General features: G+C 39.0%; 4 protein-coding genes across 5 annotated transcripts in view; 1 reads left to right on the top strand and 3 right to left on the bottom strand.

Annotated features, from left to right (window-relative positions):
* Positions 1 to 4,459, bottom strand: part of LOC140921199 (thioredoxin-like) — a 29,369-nt gene extending 24,910 nt beyond the window's left edge. Inside the window, exon 1 of one of the 2 annotated variants that reach the window (XM_073371178.1) lies at positions 4,294 to 4,459. In XM_073371178.1, coding sequence (XP_073227279.1) covers positions 4,294 to 4,314 — 21 coding nt within the window. In that variant the 5' untranslated portion in view covers positions 4,315 to 4,459. The remainder of the gene's footprint in view (positions 1 to 4,293) is intronic. The other variant, XM_073371176.1, reaches the window with a different exon arrangement.
* A 4,020-nt stretch (positions 4,460 to 8,479) lies between these two features.
* On the top strand, positions 8,480 to 11,293 carry LOC140921940 (superoxide-generating NADPH oxidase heavy chain subunit A-like). The gene is made up of 2 exons (XM_073371953.1): positions 8,480 to 9,682; positions 10,591 to 11,293. The coding sequence occupies exons 1-2, from the start codon at positions 8,480 to 8,482 to the stop codon at positions 11,014 to 11,016; spliced, it is 1,629 nt and encodes a 542-aa protein (XP_073228054.1). The 3' UTR covers positions 11,017 to 11,293.
* A 1,185-nt stretch (positions 11,294 to 12,478) lies between these two features.
* Positions 12,479 to 13,518, bottom strand: LOC140922132 (melatonin receptor type 1C-like). The gene has a single exon (XM_073372153.1). It carries the CDS (start codon positions 13,516 to 13,518, stop codon positions 12,574 to 12,576), a length of 945 nt encoding a protein of 314 aa, XP_073228254.1. The 3' UTR covers positions 12,479 to 12,573.
* Positions 13,519 to 16,613: 3,095 nt separating this feature from the next.
* On the bottom strand, positions 16,614 to 17,636 carry LOC140921939 (G-protein coupled receptor 161-like). The gene has a single exon (XM_073371952.1). The coding sequence runs from the start codon at positions 17,634 to 17,636 to the stop codon at positions 16,614 to 16,616; it is 1,023 nt and encodes a 340-aa protein (XP_073228053.1).
* Between the last annotated feature and the right edge of the window lie 2,351 nt (positions 17,637 to 19,987).

The raw sequence follows: 19,987 nt of genomic DNA, 5'->3' as shown, positions 1-19,987 counted from the left end.
CAAATTTAAGAAGGTGGTCGTGTTGATGACACGGACTCTCTAAGCTTTTAACCGTCTGTGACATACGGCTGCGCTGCAATAGCCGAGCTCGGCTCGCGATATTCCTTTACGCCCCACTCAACTTGGGAGCCTTTTCGCAGGCTAGCACTGCGAGTTCTTTAATTCTGAGACTTCATATCGTCTCATGAAATCATTTATGTTGGCTACAAGGCTTGGTTCCATCTACAACTATAACTTATAACTTATTGCCGTGTCATAGGCGTACGGGAAATTTTTTGCCAGGGGGGGCGGTAAACCATTTGCCCAAAAACATCTCGCACGTTGCCCAAATTTTTACGAAAGAGTCGAAAAGAAATGAGGGCCATCTTGCAACAACGTAGGCCGTCCTGGCATATGAAGGTGGGTCGATACACTTTTTCAGAGTCAATACCAAGTCTGAGCATAAACTACGTCGCCATAAACAAACATTTGGAAAAATTGCGACCACAGTTGTATTAAGATGAAAATTTGTCATCACCAGGGTTGCAATGAAATCGGAGTTGTCATAGCAACGAAATGACTCCATTACGGGAACCTTACAAAATCGTTCACAGGAACGTTTTTCTCCGATACGGTTGCCTCGATGTTCGTGAAGTTTAAGCAAAACCTTAAGAGCGTTATCGAGATATTTTGCAATGAAGTTTTTATTATTAGAAATACGGTAAGAAAAGGAAAATCTTGATTTTTGGCCGTTATCGGTAGAAAACGAGGCGCTTTTGACCTGCAATTTCACCTCATAGTAGTTTTAGTCTTTTTAAAAACATGTGTGAAAGATCGTGGAGATAGCTCTGCTTGATTGCTATAATCGAAAGAAGGATTTGATTAGTATGTATCGATACACTCTTGTTAGCGGTTTTGTAAACATTTCGGTCTACGTCAACAAATTAGCGAATAATTTTAAACCGCTCGATAGATTTTTTAAACGAATTAAGATTCTTCTCGTAATTCAAACTGAGAATTAGTCAGCCACTTGTTCATTTCATACCCATTGTAGCCTGCGTAGCAAGCGTTTCCAGTCGAACTCGCGCGGAAACGCTTGTTATGCAGGCAATACCCATAGCTAAATGCTATCTGCCATACACTGTTCGTCGAGTGGAGATGATTCTAGAAAGTTATGCGAAAGTTTATTTTAATCAGTTCTCGACTGGAAATAGCCCATTCCAGCTAGTGTAGTGCAGTATAGTGCCAAACCGAGAAAAACCTGCAAATATGTAAATTACTCATCACATGCTAAGCAACCACTGTAATGTAACTGGATTATTACGCCGACTTTAGGTTAATATTCAGGTCTTTAAAATAATTAAATAAAATGGAGACGTCTATAAAAACTAGCTTTGCCCAAATTTTCTCTCGCTGCCCAAAAAATCTGAGTTGCCCAAAATTTGGGGGTCTGCAGTCCCCCTCGACCCCCGGCCCGTACGCCTATGGTAAGGGTGGATTTCCACTGACGCGTCTTTGGCTACGCACGTTAACGCACATAAATTTTAATCGCGAAAATAAAATAAGGCAAGATATAAAGCTAACAAGCTAACAAATGCGCAAATAAGGCAAATAGTGTGCTTGGATTCATTAAGCGAACGGTGGGTCCTAAAAATCCTCAGTTGCTTTCAAAACTTTATAAGAGTCTAGTACGTCCGATACTCGAGTACTGCTCTCCAGTTTGGTGTCCGCACCTTAAAAAAGACTTAAACACCTTGGAGAAAGTACAACGTAGAGCATCTAAATGCGCCCTTGGAAATATTGGGCAAGACATGCCTTACGAAGAACGCCTAAAGCTCCTTAAATGGCCATCACTTGAACAAAGAAGATTATTTTCGTCGCTTATCGAGTGTTATAAGACAATAAATAGACTTAATGGACTTGATCCCTCGGCATTTTTTACATTTGCAGATGATTTTCGGCCCTTAAGAGCCAACCACCGTTTTAAACTTAAGCTTACATCAGCAACTTTAAATAGTTTTAAACATTCTTTTTTTATACGCATAATAGATAAGTGGAACAATCTCCCAAAGGAAGTTGCTGAGGCGGAGAATTTGAATATTTTCAAGAACAGACCGAGACGTTATCTTATAGATTTTTCTAGTGAACACTAAGTTCTTTTACTGTGTGATGTTTTATATACATATATAGTTACTATTTTAAACAGTTGTAAATAATTTATTTCTTAATGTATTTTATTATCAGGAGATAAACTAGAAAGGGATAACCTCTTTTATCTCCTTTTCACTTTTTCGATTTGGATTTGTGAATAAACAGTTATTATTATTATTATTATTATTATTATTATTATTATTATTATTATTATTATTATTATTATTATTATAAAGTGTTGAGATTAAACGTGAAGGTGAGCGAGGTTCTACTTATACGCTTACGTGGGAACTATCATACATTGCATCTATTTTATTTGCGAACGTAAATTTTACTCACGTACGCACGTAAAAATTACCAACCCTAACGACTAAACAGTAAAGCCCTTTTGAAGGCCGCTTGGAACTGCGGATTCATAATCCCGTAAATAATTGGATTTACCAAACTGCCTATGAATACTAAGTAAACGACTGGCATAGAAATATCCCGAGGAATAAATATCCCAGCGGACTCAACAATCACAACGACGGTCACTGGTCCCCATATCATCAGAAATATACAAACGATCGTGAAACTGGTCTTCAAAAGTTTAATATCACTTCGAGGACTTTCTGATAAGGCCGCTCCATCTTGTATGCTATGGGCATTCAGATTTTGAGTGCTTTCTTTCAGAGTCTTATAAATCTTGTAGTAGCAGTAAAATAAAATATTTAAAATATTTGGTTTTGTTATACAGTTCAAACTGTGGCCCTCCACAGAGGTCCGTTCCCAAAAGATCAAGGATGAAATAAAGCGTGCTATGACTCTTGCGCCTCGCTGTCCTGGCTTCGCCTCTCACACTCGCAGCTTTGTCTAGAACCACCGGGAATCAGTAGAAAAAAAAGAAAACTCTGATACCCAAGGTACACGAAGCTATTTTTGTCAACTGAATGTTTCATTGTAAGAGTGACCGTTTCACTCACTCTTGCCTTCGATCCCACATAGACTTGTAGCTGGTGTTCACTCGACCAGGCTAAAAATTATGTATCGTCCATTGCATGTATCAGCCCAAAGCCCTGTAGACCCGGGCCTACAAATTTTTAATTGATTACTCTACTGCTTGTAATAAATTATGCGTTGCTGAGCTCAAAGTGTTGGTGAGGTCAGTATGCGTGCAATTTTAGGATATGCGGAAATGATTACAGTCAGCCAGGCCTTCAACTAGTCAAAAAGCTGGCTACGCCTCTGTGAGTCTGCGTATTGACGAAAAATGTTGACCACCATACTATATGAGTACATGATTTACATTGTAAGCGGAATTTATTTTATTTGTGCCTTTCCCAAAAGTTTCATTTACTTTGCTTCTGAACCAATATTCCGAAAATGTCTTAAAATGTCGGCAGGTCAAAACCATTTAAATTAAAACGTTTACACATTTCATGACATTTACAATAAGCCCCTCTGTATATGTCACGGTTTCAGTTATGAGTACATGGATTTTGGATTTAACGAAAAGCTGATATTGAGCCAAAATGAGTGACAAAACTATTTCGCTTTGTCATTTCCGTGAAAAGGTTGTTTCTAAGTGTGCTACGTCCCTTAATCGCTCATAGCACCATGACACAGCTTTAATACATATTGGCTCAGCTCATTAACAAAATAGAAAACGAAAACAAACCAAGCGGCAAATTCATAAAATTTCCAGTCCACTGCGTGAGAAAGCAGCTTGTGTTTTATATCCTATTTTATCCTTAAATTACTTAGGTCAGTTGCTTTCATCGATCCCCATAAAATGTCGCTTAAAACTGGTAATTGTTTGTCTACCAATGGCCCTAGTTTGCTGTGTGAGGTCCATGCTAACATTTTATTATTTTGAAAACAAGTTTTAAAGTCACTTATCAAATTGATTGTCGTTAAACTGGGATAGCTTAGTTTTGTAAATTCAATTAAAAATATCCCACAAGGAACTAATGGTTCTCCAGAAGCTATGGAAAACCATGAAAAATGCCTTTCGTGCACGACTTGGCGAACCTTATTTGCTTACTGCTTATCAGAATATGCGCTTGGCAAAACATATTAAAACAACGCAGGCAAGCAAAACTATAACCCTGTGAAAGCAAGGTTTTTCTCAGCGCAATGCAAGAAAAGTCAGCCTGATGTAAATAATTCCGTTCAAATACATACCACACTTTTTAGTTCCTTCATATCGGCTACCCAACGTTATCGGCTTCCCAACGTTAGATCATAAAACATCAGGTGTTATGAATGTATTTACGATGTCCAGCACTTTAAATAAAAAAGGGAAAATAAAGGCTATTACTTAGCAGCGTGATATTTGCCTTTTGTTTTTATAAGAACAGAACAAAGTTTACATTTGCAGCATCACGTCCTGTTTTTGCATTATTTTTCCGCGATGTAGAAATTTCGAAAAAAAAAACAAACGTTTAGAAACATATTTTGTGTCTAAATAGACGCCAACGAACCATAAAAAAACATTAAATGAAACTGGAGATTTTTAAGGTTACTCAAGCACGGAAGACTGGCGCCTTTCTTTGTTATTTTTCATCTTAATTCATGGCAAATTAACATGTCGTATGATGACCAAAATATAAATGACGGCTTCCGTGTGAGCTTTAGCAACGACGACGGCGACGGGAACGAGGATGTCAAAGAAGCAATAGCTTTATTACGCAAAACAACAACCTTGCACGTGCATCACACTTTTTAGTACATTTCTTTATCGTCCTTGCACGACTACGACGTGAAAATGCCTAATTGCTAGTATCATGGAGGACGTAAACAAGCGACGACGAATTTCTTTTTCTCTCTCTAAACTCAGAGTGCGCTCCTCAAGAAATCAACTTCAGGGAAATTCGCCTACATTTGCCATTTTCAGAAAATTGGAATAAACGCGACAAAGCTTAAAAAAACGGGAATTTATTTTAAAAGTGAGACGTTTTCGCTGCCGTTGCCGTTGCCGTCGTCGATGCTAAAGCCCCCTAAAACTTCACAAGCGGTCGTTGAACGGGACCCTAGCCTGTGTAGCAAGCGTTTCCAATCAAGTCAGTGCGCGAAAGTTAGAGCGGGAGCAAAAAAAAATGGAAGGGGGCAGGGGAGGGGAGAAGAGGAAACGCTCGCCCGCAAACCCCACGATTCTGAAAAACTTCCCTTGATATTTCACGGTTCGGTTCATTTGTAAACTGACAGCTCGTCAAGATAGATAACGGACAGATTACCAAATTTGAAAAATTTACTTTGCTCCCTAAAACACGCTCCACGCTATTGCAAAACTGAAATAAAAAGAAGCGTTACAATAAAAGAAGGTTGAAACGGCTAAGCGAGTGCTTCGGAATTTCTTGTTCTTTATAGTTAAGTTAAATTTTGAACGTTATATGTGGTTTTATCTCATCTGAAACCTTGTCAAAACGTCGCAAAGAAATGATCTACCCGGAACAATTCACTCCGCCGGCTATGAGTTTTGCAGAGCGGCTACTCTCCATAGGCCAGCCAGTGTCGAAAAGTTCTCTACAATAAATGCTAAATTTCCAATAAACAAAAAGAATCTTTTCATTTCAAAAAGTTGACAAATCACTTGTCCATAGCGGCTCTAGCTAGTGTCGATTACCGATGTTCTGATTTACGTTGATGTTATCTCCAACAAACAGTCCATTTTTTCCAATCAGATACGCACGCCGTCATTCCCAATAAATTGGCTTTCGCTAGTCTCCACTGCTCGATCTCCAATTATACTTTGAAGGGACTCAGATCTGATCATGATAAACCTTCGCAGACACGATGCAAATAAATATCAGACCAAAGCATTTGTAATCTGCGACCACAAATCACATCAGACCAGACCTGCGACGTACGTAAACAAATCATACCTGGTCTGATTGATGTATTGATTGCTATTTAATCAACACTACCAGCACCGCACCAATCAAAAGCCGCGTTCGTGGGCAAACGCAGTTTTTCAAAATCGTGGGGTTTGCGGGCAAGCGTTTCCTTCTCTCCCCTCCTCCTCCCCCGTCATTCCCTTTTTTTGCCCTCGTCCCAACTTTCTCGACGAACTCGCGCGGAAACGCTTGCCACGCAGGCTAAGGAGACCCTCGCTGGGGTGTCGGCTTTCTATGGGGTCGGCGATTTCACTATAGATTTCATTGTTATAGGAAAGACTTTGGAGGAGATTAAACCTGCTTTTGACAAAAACTACTGACTTCATGTACTCCTTCTCAGCGTGTCTGAGTCCCTTCGCACATGTTCATGACAGTTTTTCCCACTGTACTCTAACCTACCTCCAGATGTCCGTTCTCGAAAGACCTGGGAAGAAAGAAACAGATCATCAACTGTCCACCTACCCCTCCCCTAAGCCAAAATTTTGCCCTAAGTGAGAAATCAGTAAGTGTTAATGTTGGCTTAAGGGAGGGGTAGATGGGTAGTTTCCCAGAAACGTAGAATCCCCAAATAAACCGTACCCAAGGATTTGAGAAAAACCTCTGGCACCGGGGTAGTCTACTACACAGCCGTTTGTAGTGTCGTCACGCAACGATCCTCCTTCTGGGGTGCTGGGAGCGTGACGACACTAAAAACAGCTGTGTAGCAGACTAGCACCAGGGGTAACTGTAGTCTAACCTAAGCTTAATTATCTTGTGGTGCATGTGGGTTAAATCTTGATGGATAACGAGATTGTGATTTTAACACCGTCTTCTTTTTATACATTTGCCAATGAGCTCCAATGGTTACTTTTTGCTTTAAAACCTTTTTATTCCTTTGTTTTAAACGCGTTCTTCTAGACCGTGACCGTCGCATGGTTTAAAGCCACAGCAAATCGATCCCAACGTTGCTGACCCAACCATGTGGGGAGTTGTTGCGTCCGTTTGCACGTAGCTAAAGGTTTGACCGGTTTCAAAACTTTGCGCAACAACTCACAACAACACGCAACAACATGCAACAGCGTCTGCAGACGGACGCAACATGCAACATCCAACAAAGCTGGGAGGTGGCCAACAATTTTGCGTCCGTTTGCACGGAGCTTAAGGTTTACGTTGGGACCAAATGGGACCAGAAATATTACAAAAGTAATCATATTATTAACATACCGTAAAATTCGAAAATAAGCTTCATAATTTAAGCCCCCCAAACCGGTAACGTAAAAAACTCGCCGTTAAATCGCCCCTCCAAATATAAGCCTCCCGGGGGCTTGTACTTGGAAAATTGCCCTCAAATACAAAGTAAAACAAAGCAAAAACGGTAAACTACACTTCCAACTATAAGGCTAGCCCAATCGATTTTGAAACGCAAATTTCCCTCTGTAGATAAGCCGCTCCGAATATACGTCCCTCAAAAAGGGCCTTTGAAAAATATAAGCCCCGGGGCTTATTTTGGGAATTTTACGGTGGCGTAACTGTATTTATGACAAGCCTACGACAATCACATGATTATCCGGTAACGTTAACCGGCTTCTAACAAGTGTTTGAGCCAGTTAGAATTTCGGTCTATATTTAGAGTTCTTAAGCCGCGAATTTCCCTGTGTTCACAAGAGTCCGCACAATCCAATATGGCAGTTGATCTTGAACATGGACAACCGTTGGTCCACGACGCTTCAAAGGGACTTCAACGAGTTAAATAGTTTCACTCGACAAGCCACTGATGAAATAGGCTGCTTTGATTTGTATATAAATTCGTGGGGGAGGAGGTGGGTCGAAAGATAAATCATATAAAAGAACTTTGACAATTTCTCTCTGTTCTAATCGGTCGTTAAAAATCACATAATAAACTGATTCATCCATCAGAATGATTCCTTAGTCTTTTTTTTTTTTTGGAATAAAGATTGCGTGCAAGCGACCAATTTTGACGTTTCAGACGTAACCTGAATATTTCAGAATACTGATAGTATTAATCGCTGTGAACCTCGGACACATGTCGCTAAATCATAATTAGAATACTTCTTTCCCCGTAATTTGTTTAAGTTATTAAAAGAATAGGATTTCTTTCTCTGCCTTGATTTGCATAAAGTTTCTTTTCCTTTAACATGCAAATTAGCTTTCTTCAATTTTTCTATCTTTTTCGTCGCGGAATTGTCGTGGTTTTGAAGTTTTGAGCTATTTGTACTGCCTATCATGCTCTTTTTAAATCATTTTAATCCGCAAGTATAGCGAAATGATGCGTACGTGTGTTTTGCGTGGTTTTTTGAAATGTCCGCGTTGTGTTTTTCTTAGCAACGCAGCAAAACAATGGCGTCGAACTGCGCGAGCGAGTGACTAAATCCGTTAAGAATTTATTTACTGGTAGGCGCATCTACCGCATCAATGATAGTAACACACATATAAACTAGTGTGTCTTGTTAAAGACGTTCTGTTGAAGCTGTAACATGGGAGATTCTTACCAAGTCTCCATTAAAAACTCTCTGGAAGAGAGGCCAGCAGCTGTTGAAGCGATAATTATCAACAGTGGCGTGCAACAACAAACAGAACCTGTAGATAATCGAGCCGAGCCACTGAGCATTGAAGGCGTTGAGCGTGGAGAAGATGTCAGAGGATGGAAGCCATATGAAAATTCCAAATACGAATCACCGGTGTTAAATCGATTGGTGCCTTGGCCACTGTACTATTATTGCCGCTGGAAGACACTTGAGATCTTCCACACTCGGCTAGTGTTCGGCATAGTACTTGGCGAAGTTCTGTTTTTTCTTCTGCTAGTTGGAGGTCTTGCTGGAGCTCTGGCGGCTTCTGGCATGCAGAAAGGCGAGGATGCAGCCGAGGGCACTGGAAGTATAGCGATCATTCCAGCAGCTCTGGCTTTCGCTTTTGCCTGCAGAAATTCTGTGTGGGTTCTCTTCACAGGCTTGCCATTTGAAAGAGCGCTATTTTGGCATAAGCTGTGCGCTTATCTTAGTGTCCTGGTTGGAGCTTGGCATGGCTTCTTGTCAGATGAATGGGATGCATCTGGGCTAGTCCTCACCGGCACCATGGCTGCTCTGTGTTTATTCTCCCTGTGGTTTATCCGTCGGCGTATCTTTGAAGCTTTTTATCGCTTCCACTGGATTCTATTCCTGGTTGTAATTGGGTCTGCATTCGTACACGGCGCTGGTGGGATTGCGTTTGGAGCTGCTCCATGGTTGTTTGACATATTAGTCAGGCTGCTCATCTCATTTTCAAACAACAAGCACCAACGAAGTATACTAGCCGTGCGTTTGCCATCCAACGTGGTCCGCCTCACGTTTCTTAAGAGGGATTTTAAATACAAATCAGGTCAATACTGCTTTATATGTGTCCCGGGCGTGTCCCTGTTCGAGTGGCATCCATTTAGCTTGTCCTCTTCACCCCACGAAAATATGGTCTCACTACATATTCGAGTTCTGGGTGACTGGACCCAGCGACTCTATGACTATGTGGACCAGACGAGACAAATCAAAGTGTACCTGGATGGGCCTTACGGAGCTCCGTGTCTTGACGTCGATGGTGATCGTTACAAGATGTTTATGTTTATAAGTGGTGGTATTGGCATCACTCCCATGCAATCAATCTGCAACGATATACTACATCAGCGCAAAAGAGGGAGAGACATCAAAAAGGTAATTGATTCAAAGTTTTTTTTCGCCACATTGTGTCAAGCATAAAGTAGATCGTCTCTAAGAAGGCTGGTGATGCATTGTCATTGGGGTCAAACACCCAGGGGTTTACTTTCATAAAATTGCCTTTATCAGTTGCGGGTAGCTTTCAGGCTTCAAGTACATGAAAGGGTAAGGATTTCACTAGCTGAATTATATGGAAGAGTAGGGAAATGTGTCATTTCGGCCTGTAAAAAGGCTCAAAATGGCTAACAGTTGCGTTTTATATCTGCGAAAACGGTCACAAAAAATTCTAGTTTTGTGATTTATTCATATTTAAAAGACAGTGCATGTACTGCAGTTTAAAGGGATGCAAAGTTTTAAACTTAGTATGTGAAAGGGGTTCCATTTGTCAATAGAAGGTGTACGAAACGGGTGCCCTTTCAGCCAAAAATGGTATACATACAAGGCTAAGCTAAGGGGTTGAACTCCCACATAAGACTTTGTTAATGTGAAGAGGATAGGAGGAACGAATGAGTGAATTGTTTCAGTGTGCCCGAAGGCAAATTTACTATGTCAATGAAGTTGATACAATTTTTTTTAAGGCACACAAGACCAATTATTGTTTCAGTAAAGGGTTAGTTTCTCACATTCCTAAAAAAACTGTACTGGTTAGGGTTGGTCTGGCGAGGGTCTAGCACTGGAAAGGCCAGCTCTTAAATTTCATTACGATGGTGAGTTCAAACGAAAGCCTAGTCGGAGGGCTAGCTGTGCTTAACATTTTTTTCTATTCTCTATGAGTCTATGTCCTTAGCTTGGCGTCTGTATTATCATTTGTCAATTAAAACGCTCGTTAAGAATGTAGTGATTCTTATGAAAGATCTGTGACATAGGAATGCATTTCTGACAGTGGTTTTGTTTGTCGGTTAAAGGTTATGTTTATCTGGTCCGTTCGTGACCTGTTTATGGTGACCTCAGTTCTTGATTACGATAAGGAGTACTTCCAAAAGAACACGAATCTTAGACTACCGATCTCCTTCTGCCCCGATCTGGTCGTACGGGGACAGCCCCAAGAGGTAATGGAAAACTATTTCCATCTCACCAGAGAGAGAGATTCGTCCAAGTTTGAAGAAGCCAACATCCGTCCAGAAATGCAACCAGATCTGAAATTTGGTCGCCCTGACTTGCCAAAACTATTCTCTAAGATGAAAGGCTATGCCAGTGAGATGGGCGAGAGTAAAGTGGCGGTACTGACCTGTGGCCCAACATCACTGGTGAACTCAGCCGAGAAATTGTGCGCCACGTTCTCAAGTGGAGGTGTTACGTTTGACTTCCATAAGGAAGTCTTTGAGTTTTGATGATCAGTGTCAACGTTCAGCGTGCCAAATACAGCCTAACGGGAAAAACCTGTTTGGTACACCAAAACGTCCTGAAAGACTACATCTGAGACCCCGGTTCCATAAATATTTTTGTGGTGAGGTCTTTGTTGATCAAATAGGAGTATTGAGTATAAGTACTTTACTAACTATAAGCACACCATATATTGCCTATGTTTTTTTCCAAACAAGGAAATGTTTGCATACAGAGCGCTATGTTCAAATCTGACCTCCATGTTCTTCTTGGAAAGAACTTCCTATTTAAAAATACATATTCTAGATTTCTTCTAAAGACTTTTTTCGAGTAAACTACCACCGGCTACGCCACTGAGTCGCAACATTTTAGATTGTTTTATTAAGGTTAGTGAAGCATGGGATTGGCTTTTGAGCCATATATAATATGCCTTATCAGTAGCTGTGCTCATATTATGCCAGGCTCCTCCTTCGGAGAAATTGTTTTGCAATAGGCAATTCGTCCGTAAAAGCGAGGTTAAGTGCGAAGCTATTGACCTGAAAACGATTTTTATCCTCATGCAAATAAAACTCATTTACACAAGAAAGGTTTTGCGCTTAGCCTCGTTTTGAAAGTGAGCGTTTGTGTAACTCGGAAAAGGTCTATTGGAAGATGATTTAGCGGAGCCGAAATCAATGGACTTTTTAGGTTGTATATATTTGTCTTCCCATTTCAGACCACGTGATGTTACCCCAGAGAACTGTTTTTTTGTTTTCAAATATTGTCCTATAAACGTGTATCCACGTGCATATGTGTTCATAATTTAATTCCTTTGAGAATATCGTCTAAATTGGTAAAACAACTTCAGTCTATTGTGGAATGACACGCACATTATAGGCTTCCCACTCATGAAAAGTTACCACGTACAGACATATCCAGCAAAACGAATTGGCGGTCTGACCCTTTGAATACCTATGTTCTCATTTTACTTACATTTTCTTGTTGTAAACAACTACCAAATATCTAACACAAATTTATTTGTTGGGTTTTAGTTCAAGACATTTTACAAGTAAACCAGTAAGAAAGCACTTTCAAATCCTTCTCTGTTTTAAGATCAAATTTAAGAAGGTGGTCGTGTTGATGACACGGACTCTCTTAGCTTTTAACCGTCTGTAATATGCGCCTGCGCTGTAATAGCCGAGCTTCGCTCGCGATATTCCTTTACGCCGCTCTCAACTTGGGAGCCTTTTCGCAGGCTAGCACTGCAAGTTCTTTAATTTTGAGACTTCATGTCGTATCATGAAATCAACGTTGGCCACAAGGCTTGGTTCCATCTAGTACAACTCTAACTTATTTGTTTGTTGCTGTAAGGGTGGATTTCCACTGAAGCGTTTTTGGCTACGCACGTTAACGCACATAAATTTTAATCACGAAAATAAAATAGAGGCAAGATATAAAGTGTTGAGATTAAACGTGAAGGTGAGCGAGGTTCTACTTATACGCTTACGTCCGAACTATCATACATTGCATCTATTTTATTTGCGAACGTAAATTTTACGCACGTACGCACGTAAAAATTACCAACCCTAACGACTAAACAGTAAAGCCCTTTTGAAGGCCGCTTGGAACTGCGGATTCAGAATCCCGTAAATAATTGGATTTAACAAACTGCCTATGAATACTAAGTAAATGACTGGCATAGAAATCTCCCGAGGAATAAATATCCCAGCGGACTCAACAATCACAACGACGGTCACTGGTCCCCATATCATCAGAAATATACACACGATCGTGAAAATGGTCTTCAACAGTTTAATATCAGTTCGAGGACTTTCTGATAAGGCCGCTCCATCTTGTATGCTATGGGCATTCAGATTTTGAGTGCTTTCTTTCAGAGTCTTATAAATCTTGTAGTAGCAGTAAAATATTAGAACTGTGGTTCCGTTGATCACTACACCCACGACAAGTATGATATATAAAATATGCTCGGCTTTCCAAGCGAAAGAGCAGATGGCAAAAAGAGGATTGTACGCCATCTTGCCAAACCCATACAATGGCGGAGTTGCAAGAAGCATGGAAGCTATCCAGACGAGGGCGCAGTAAACTCGTGCTATTCTCTTGCTCGGGAAAAGCCTGTTGTACAGCGCCGGTTTGACGACGCGGATATATCGGTTAATGGCGATAAGCCCCATTGTCAGGATAGAAGCAAGTCCACACGTAAACAGAATCGTAGCTGAAATCTCACACCACTTCTCGCTAAAAATCCAGGTTCCTTTATACAGGCTAATTATCCAAAAGGGCATGTGAAGCGATGCCATGGAAATGTCAGTCAATGCCAGGTTGTGGATGAATGTACTCGTAACGTTCTTTAGTTTGGAGTCGTTATTGACAACGTAGACGACTAATAAGTTGTCGAGAATGGAGATGAGGCAAATAAGAATAGACAAGGCCACTTCCAAGCCAGTTTCACTGCTCGAGCGTCCTAGGGGATCATAGGAACTCGATCCCTGAGTTTGAGAATTGTTGGCCATATTATATCAAGATGCAATTAAACGATTGACGACCTGCAAAAAATAATGGTAATAGTGATGATGATAATGATGATGATGATAATAACAATAATAATAATAATAATAATAATAACAATAAATAATGGTCATAAATAATAGTAATTAAACAAAAACAGGATTCCTTCCTGTGGCGAGTATTGGTTTCTATTAAAATATATTATATAAAATTCATTCATTGTTCATTGAAGTTTAATATCACAAATGATTACGTAGTATGCGATTCTCGTGTAAGTATATCTCTGTAATTCCCATTTTAAATCAACTGGCTTAATAAATTATTTAACAGTAGCTTTAACTTTTGATACAAAACACGCTCAGATAAGTGGTATTCATTAACTTTCAATTCAGATCTCCTCTCACTGTTTCTTTTCAAAATTGCAATAAAATATTCCCGTCCATTCCCCATTTGCTTTACTTAAAAAAGTTACTGGTTACGAGAGGAAAATATTCGTAAACATATGTTGCGCTTCTCAGTGTGTTTGTGTCAAGGACCGAAACATGGTATTATTAGTCTGCTCCACAGAGAGATATTCATTTTACGTTGCAACTTTCGTGTCTATAATTTATTCATTACAATCTTGTTTTAGAAGTTGGTTCTTGGTTGGACCAGAATAAACTTTCTTCTAAACAGAATTTCCTTCTGATAAATATAGCACCTTTTAGAAAATAAGTAATTAAAATAAATACATTGAAAAAAAGGTAAAAGCTTTTCCCTCCGTTCAAACTTTATACCGTAATATCGTTTGATCTATAAATTCAAGCATAACTTGTACTGTAAACTAAATTACAGTTTACAAAATTAAATGCACTTTTCACACAGGCCTTTTTTTCGGAAACAATGAAACCAAAGTCTCTAAGCTCCGAAGTGGTAAAAAACATTGTTTTCAACTTAATTTACCAGTCACTCATGAAAAATTTCGGAATTTTGACCTTATTACCTTTCCACAGTACTCTTCGTGTAACTTTTAATGCTGTCCGTAAAGAAGGCTAAGGCCGCGTCAGAGCTCAGCACTCACAATCTTATATGAAAACGACAGAAGGGTCCTCAATAGCTGTTGCGTATTAGTCTTCAGTACTGAATGCCAATAAGTGAATACCCCAGAGTTAATGGTTTGGCTTTATTGGTAATGTAGTCATTTTTATTAATAGCATGCAGTCCAGGGGCGGGGGCGGGAGAGGCGGGTCGGAGAGGGGGGTACTCAAGAGAAGTTTGGGTAGGGGTGTGCTGCTGAGGCCCTCAAACCCTGATCCCGTTTAAGACAAAAAAATGGTTCTTTCGCTATCCTGTTTAAGACAAGATACCTTTTTTATGACCCTGATTCGTTTCCTTTTGTATACAAAATTATAAGTTATTTTTCAAACTAATAACATTGAATTATATTTTTTTGAAAAAAAAATTGTTGGTACCACAAATGCACACCGCTTATTGCCAACCTTCACGCTCTTGTAAAGGTAATTTTCTAGCTGTCCAATTTCAAATCTAATGAACTATCCACGCAGTTTATTCTCAAGGTGCTTTGCTTTGAATGATATATTCTTTATTTTATTCTTATTTTATCAATTTAGGCAACAAAAACAGAAACTCATTTATGCAGACCAACCAAAAATCCTTACTGCGCCATTTCTACCAAGAAATGAGAGATGGACGATGGATATCGCGTCAGCTGTTACACTCAATTGTAAGCACCGAATACGCAAAAACGAACGCACTATTGTTTAATGAGGTTATTAAGAAGTCAACTGAATTTCACTAAATCATTCAATAGCTCTGTCTTCATAATTGCTTTTTCGTGGTGTATTCAAACCGTGGTTTTCTTAAATGTATCTTTTAATGGTAAACTCATTGTCGTAAGACTTACAATTTACCATGATTCGTCCTTGAAAGGAAAACATTTTCATCTGAGTCATCATCCTAAAAAGATGACGGAAATTCAAAAGGTCGTCAATAGCTTTTACGTCTAACCTTAAGAACTGAACAGTGGCTAGAAATGAATGGCTCAGGTATTCTTTTCGGCTCTGTTAGTAATATGGTAATTTTTATTAACGCATACAGTTGCTTCCTCTTATACTTGAAAAATTGTTCAATGTTTGTAATCAATAATAATACAACAAATGGATTCAACGCTCAGTTCCCCACCCTTTAAGTAAATAAGACTTACGCGTTCGCAGTAATTATCGGGGCGAATACTGTAACAACGGGTGTGTGTTCCTGAATCCTTAAAGTTACCCAAGTAAAATACCAATTAAAAGTAAAGATACCAAGAAAAAATATTGAAAATGAGGGTTCCTAATCCCGTATATAAGAGACATGGTGTGTGTTTTAATAGTTTTTAAAAAGAAATGGTAAGCTAATACGTTTACAATAGGCAATAAACATGAAGAAAAATAAACGAATAAACCGAGGAACAAGAAAAAACTATTCCTTACTTCCAAATTTCATACAGTAGTCTTTGAAAGTGGTCTATTTAATGAATTTAAACTAAAGAAGCCAGAATTTACTTCGAGGTTACCATGCCTGGGATGTTTTTAGTGATGTATTTATATTAACTTTTTACAAAATAAATATTTCTGCGATCTTAATTCTACTCATTTTTATTGACCATACTTAAGCATTAACAACACATTTTGAAATATGAAGCCGTCTACGTGGAGAGCATAGAAACAATTATTATTTAAAAATGACCTTTCCCTTATTTTGAAGTAATGATTGACGATAAAGTTGAGAAAACTCGAAAGGCACTCACTAATCTATACATGTCTATAGGCCTTTGTCACACGGCGGCCATATTGTCCCGAGAGACTGAAAAAGCTTTATTTTACCACCCTCGACCTCGCAGTGAAAAACTTGGGAACGAGGCTAGACAGAAAAAAACAAAGCTACTTTAGTCTCTGGGGACAAAATGGCAGCCGTGTGACAAAGGCCCATGGTTACTACTAGTTACATCACATATTTACGAGCTCGTATCCAGTCCTATCCTATTTAACTACAAGAGAAGAGATAAAAGATTTCTTCTGCCTGAAAAAATAAGCACGTACTGAAGGCTAATTCTGAGTCCTCATATCGTCTCAGGACATCGAACCTTGCTACAAGGCCTGATGCCATTTCCTGTCCAACTCTGACTTATTTGGTTGTTTCCACAACGACCAAAACTTAACGTTCTTTTGAAGGCCGCTTGAAACTGCGGATTCATAAGCCCGTATATAATTGGATTTACTAAACTACTGGTAAACATGAGGTAAATAGCTGCCAGAGAAATTGTCCTGGGGATCAAACACCCAGCGGTCTCGCAAATCACAAGGACAGAACCTGGTCCCATGGTCACCACAAATGTACAAACGACAGCGAAACTGGTTTTCAAGAGTTTGATATCAGTTCGACGACGTTCTGATGATGGCGCTCCATCTTCTGTGCTATGGGCATTCAGGTTGTGAGTGCTTTCTTTAAGAATCTTATAAATCTTGTAGTAGGAATAAAATATTGCAATTGTGTTTCCGTTGACCAATAATGCCATAAGAACTATGCCATATGAAATATGCTGAACCTTCCAGGAAAAAGTGCAGATAGCAAAAGAGGGATGGTAGGCTATCTTACCCCACCCGTACAATGGCGGTGTTGCAACAAGTGTAGAAGCTATCCATACGAGGGCGCAGTAAAATCGTGCCATTCTCTTGCTTGGGAAAAGCCTGCTGTACATCGCTGGTTTGACGACTCGGACATATCGGTTGAAGGCGATAAGCCCCATTGTCAGGTGAGAAGTAGCTGCTAAGGTAGACAGAATCGCAGCAGAAAGCTGACACCACTTCTCGCTAAAAATCCAAGTCCCCGAGTGGAGGCTTATTACCCAAAAAGGCATGTACAATGTTGCCATAAAGATGTCAGTCAAAGCCAGGTTCAGGATGAATATATTCGTTACGCGCTTGAGTCTGGAGTCTTTATTGACAACATAGACGACTAAGAAATTGTCGAGGATGGAGATGAGGCAAATAAGAATAGACAAGGCCACTTCCAAACTGATTTCGCTGCGCGAACGTCCTAGTGGATCGTGGGAACTCGGTCCTTTTTGAAAACTGTAGGCCATGATATCAGGACACAATGTTACTATTAATTGCCTGCCTGCAAAAAAGAATGATAAAATAAAAAATAATAAGTACAGTTATCAACCATCAACGAAGGCAAAATTTGTATCTCCAGTAGTTTAGCAGTTATTACGAAGTAATGGTTGGGTTTCCTCTTTCGTCTTTTAAAAATTTTTTTCAACAAGGAGAGCTAGTTGCAACAACTGATTAGCAGAAGAAACATTACGGTCTAAATAGAATTTGTCACTATTTCTTTTTTTTATGTCAAATCTGGATAAAATTTCCACTTGTTAGCGATTTTGAATATGAAAATGAAAATATATTTTAAAAAAAGCCCGCCCGGTTCCAATCGCAGTTGCCTCTACTCCATCAAGCATTTACCCATCAGCTATCGTACGTATCTTAGCGTCCTCTAGCCTAGGTAAGTTCATGGTACGGCGGTGCTCCATTTGTTTTTAAACAGAATTCGCTACTTGGTAAAAAATGCCTCTTAAAATAAATTAAGCAACAAGAAAAATTCTGTGTCTCCCTTTCAAAAGGGAGACACAGAATTTTCTTTTTGAATTTTCTTTGCTTATATTTTAATTTGTATAAAAACCACATCAAGTCTTGAACTTCATTTAGCCTTAGTTGACCGAAAATCATGCGAGACCAAAAACGGGAATCTTTCAAGTGGCAAATAACACATTGTTTTCAACTAACTTTACCTGTCTATCTGTAAAATTTACCAAATTTCGGGGAAGTTTGGTCTCAATATATATATTAATTTTGCACAGTTCTCCTTCTCCGTTTTGCTCTGTATCTTAAATGTCATCTAACGAAGACTATTTATATGGCAGTCATGTCACTATTTAGTCGGTTACATCTATGAAACTAAATAAATGACGGCAAATTCATTCAACAACTGTTAGTTTCAGGTAATAAATACCTTCCTTTTAATAAACGGCCCAGTATTGTCTTCGGCTTACTGGCGACAAAGTGAATTTTATTAATGGCATGCAATTACCTTTTTCCTCTTGTTGTGAAAATGTCAAATATTTTTACAATGTTCCTTTTTCCTAGTAATAATGAATTGATTCCAAACGTTCAGTTAGAAAGACCAAGAGCTCAATGCAGGGTTTCTAGCTCTGAATTTTCATAAAAGCGCAAAAAAATATACCAAAGGGAATTAAATCAGAAAATACAAAGGAATCCGTAATATAAAAGAATTATATCACTTTAATATCAGAAATAAACCGACGTTCTTTTATTTAACCGAAGTGCGATTAACAGTCATGAAATTTATTCTGCTTATATATTTTGTTCTCGATTAGGAAGCCCAGGTTTGCAAGCTTATAATTTGATTAGTTTCTTCTGGGTTTCATGTCGTCTTTCCATTCGTGTAAGTAGTAAAAAAAGTTAGTTATACTAGAAAACAGTAAAAACCTCAGTAAAAACTTTAACTACTTAAGATCTAATATCTGTTACATAAAAATATATCATCGTATAAAAAAATATTTAAAAAAGAGCGAAAATTGAACATGAAAATTCAGAAAAAGGTCACAAACTATGACAGCAAAGAATAAAATAAATTATATAATAGTAATAATGATAAAATAACCGTATAACATAATGCAAGAGAAAAACTAGTAAATTATGATTTTAAATTGAACTTTTGAAGAGCCTTTTTAAACACAGTTAGATTATCGGAGTTACTAATGTATGACAGTAGCTTGTTCCACAGCTTGCTGGCTATAAATGAAAAGGATTTACCAAGTTACTTCCCTTACCCCTTAGATTATAACATACCTCAATTAATTCAGAAAACCGGCAATGTACTTTGGACCTATTGAGTAAAGACATTTATAAATCAACATCAGAGCTTGGTAATAACGACGGTGTTTCAAAGTATCCATGACCACGAGATTCAGTAAGCTTTTGTAGATTTCATTCTTAGTCCTAAATAGAGTTCTTAAGATATAATAGATAGCATCTTGGAGTCTATCGCTCTGCACCTTACCTAGAGCAACTAAAACTGTATTACACCTTTTTGCTCTTCATTACCGGGAAATAAATTTTTATTAACGTGAAATTATTATTCATTTTATGCATCAGTCAATTCCACCTGCGCCTAGCCCCCCACCCCCATCCCCAGGCTGACCCCCGGGCATTGGCATCTTTTGCCTTGGATGGCAGATTCCCGGGGGTGGGGACTCTTGAGCGGTCAAATCCCCTGGGGTGGGGATGAAAAAAGATGGCAGATGCCCCGTCCTCCGTCAACACTGCAACATTTTTCATTGATCGCACAGTCGAATAGCGCCATTTTAAGCATTTTAATGTTTAATTTTTTATTTCAATTAACGTCTTCCTTTGT

This window comes from Porites lutea, chromosome 12, assembly GCF_958299795.1.
Source record: "Porites lutea chromosome 12, jaPorLute2.1, whole genome shotgun sequence".
NCBI lineage: Eukaryota > Metazoa > Cnidaria > Anthozoa > Scleractinia > Poritidae > Porites > Porites lutea.
Note: the sequence above shows the minus strand (reverse complement) of the source record. Positions and strands in the feature narration are given on the sequence as shown.

Coding starts and splice junctions, on each gene's coding strand:
- LOC140921940 (XM_073371953.1), top strand. CDS start 8,480: ATGGGAGATTCTTACCAAGTCTCCATTAAAAACTCTCTGGAAGAGAGG. Junction 9,683..10,590: donor GAGGGAGAGACATCAAAAAG/GTAATTGATTCA, acceptor TGTCGGTTAAAG/GTTATGTTTATCTGGTCCGT.
- LOC140922132 (XM_073372153.1), bottom strand. CDS start 13,518: ATGGCCAACAATTCTCAAACTCAGGGATCGAGTTCCTATGATCCCCTA.
- LOC140921939 (XM_073371952.1), bottom strand. CDS start 17,636: ATGGCCTACAGTTTTCAAAAAGGACCGAGTTCCCACGATCCACTAGGA.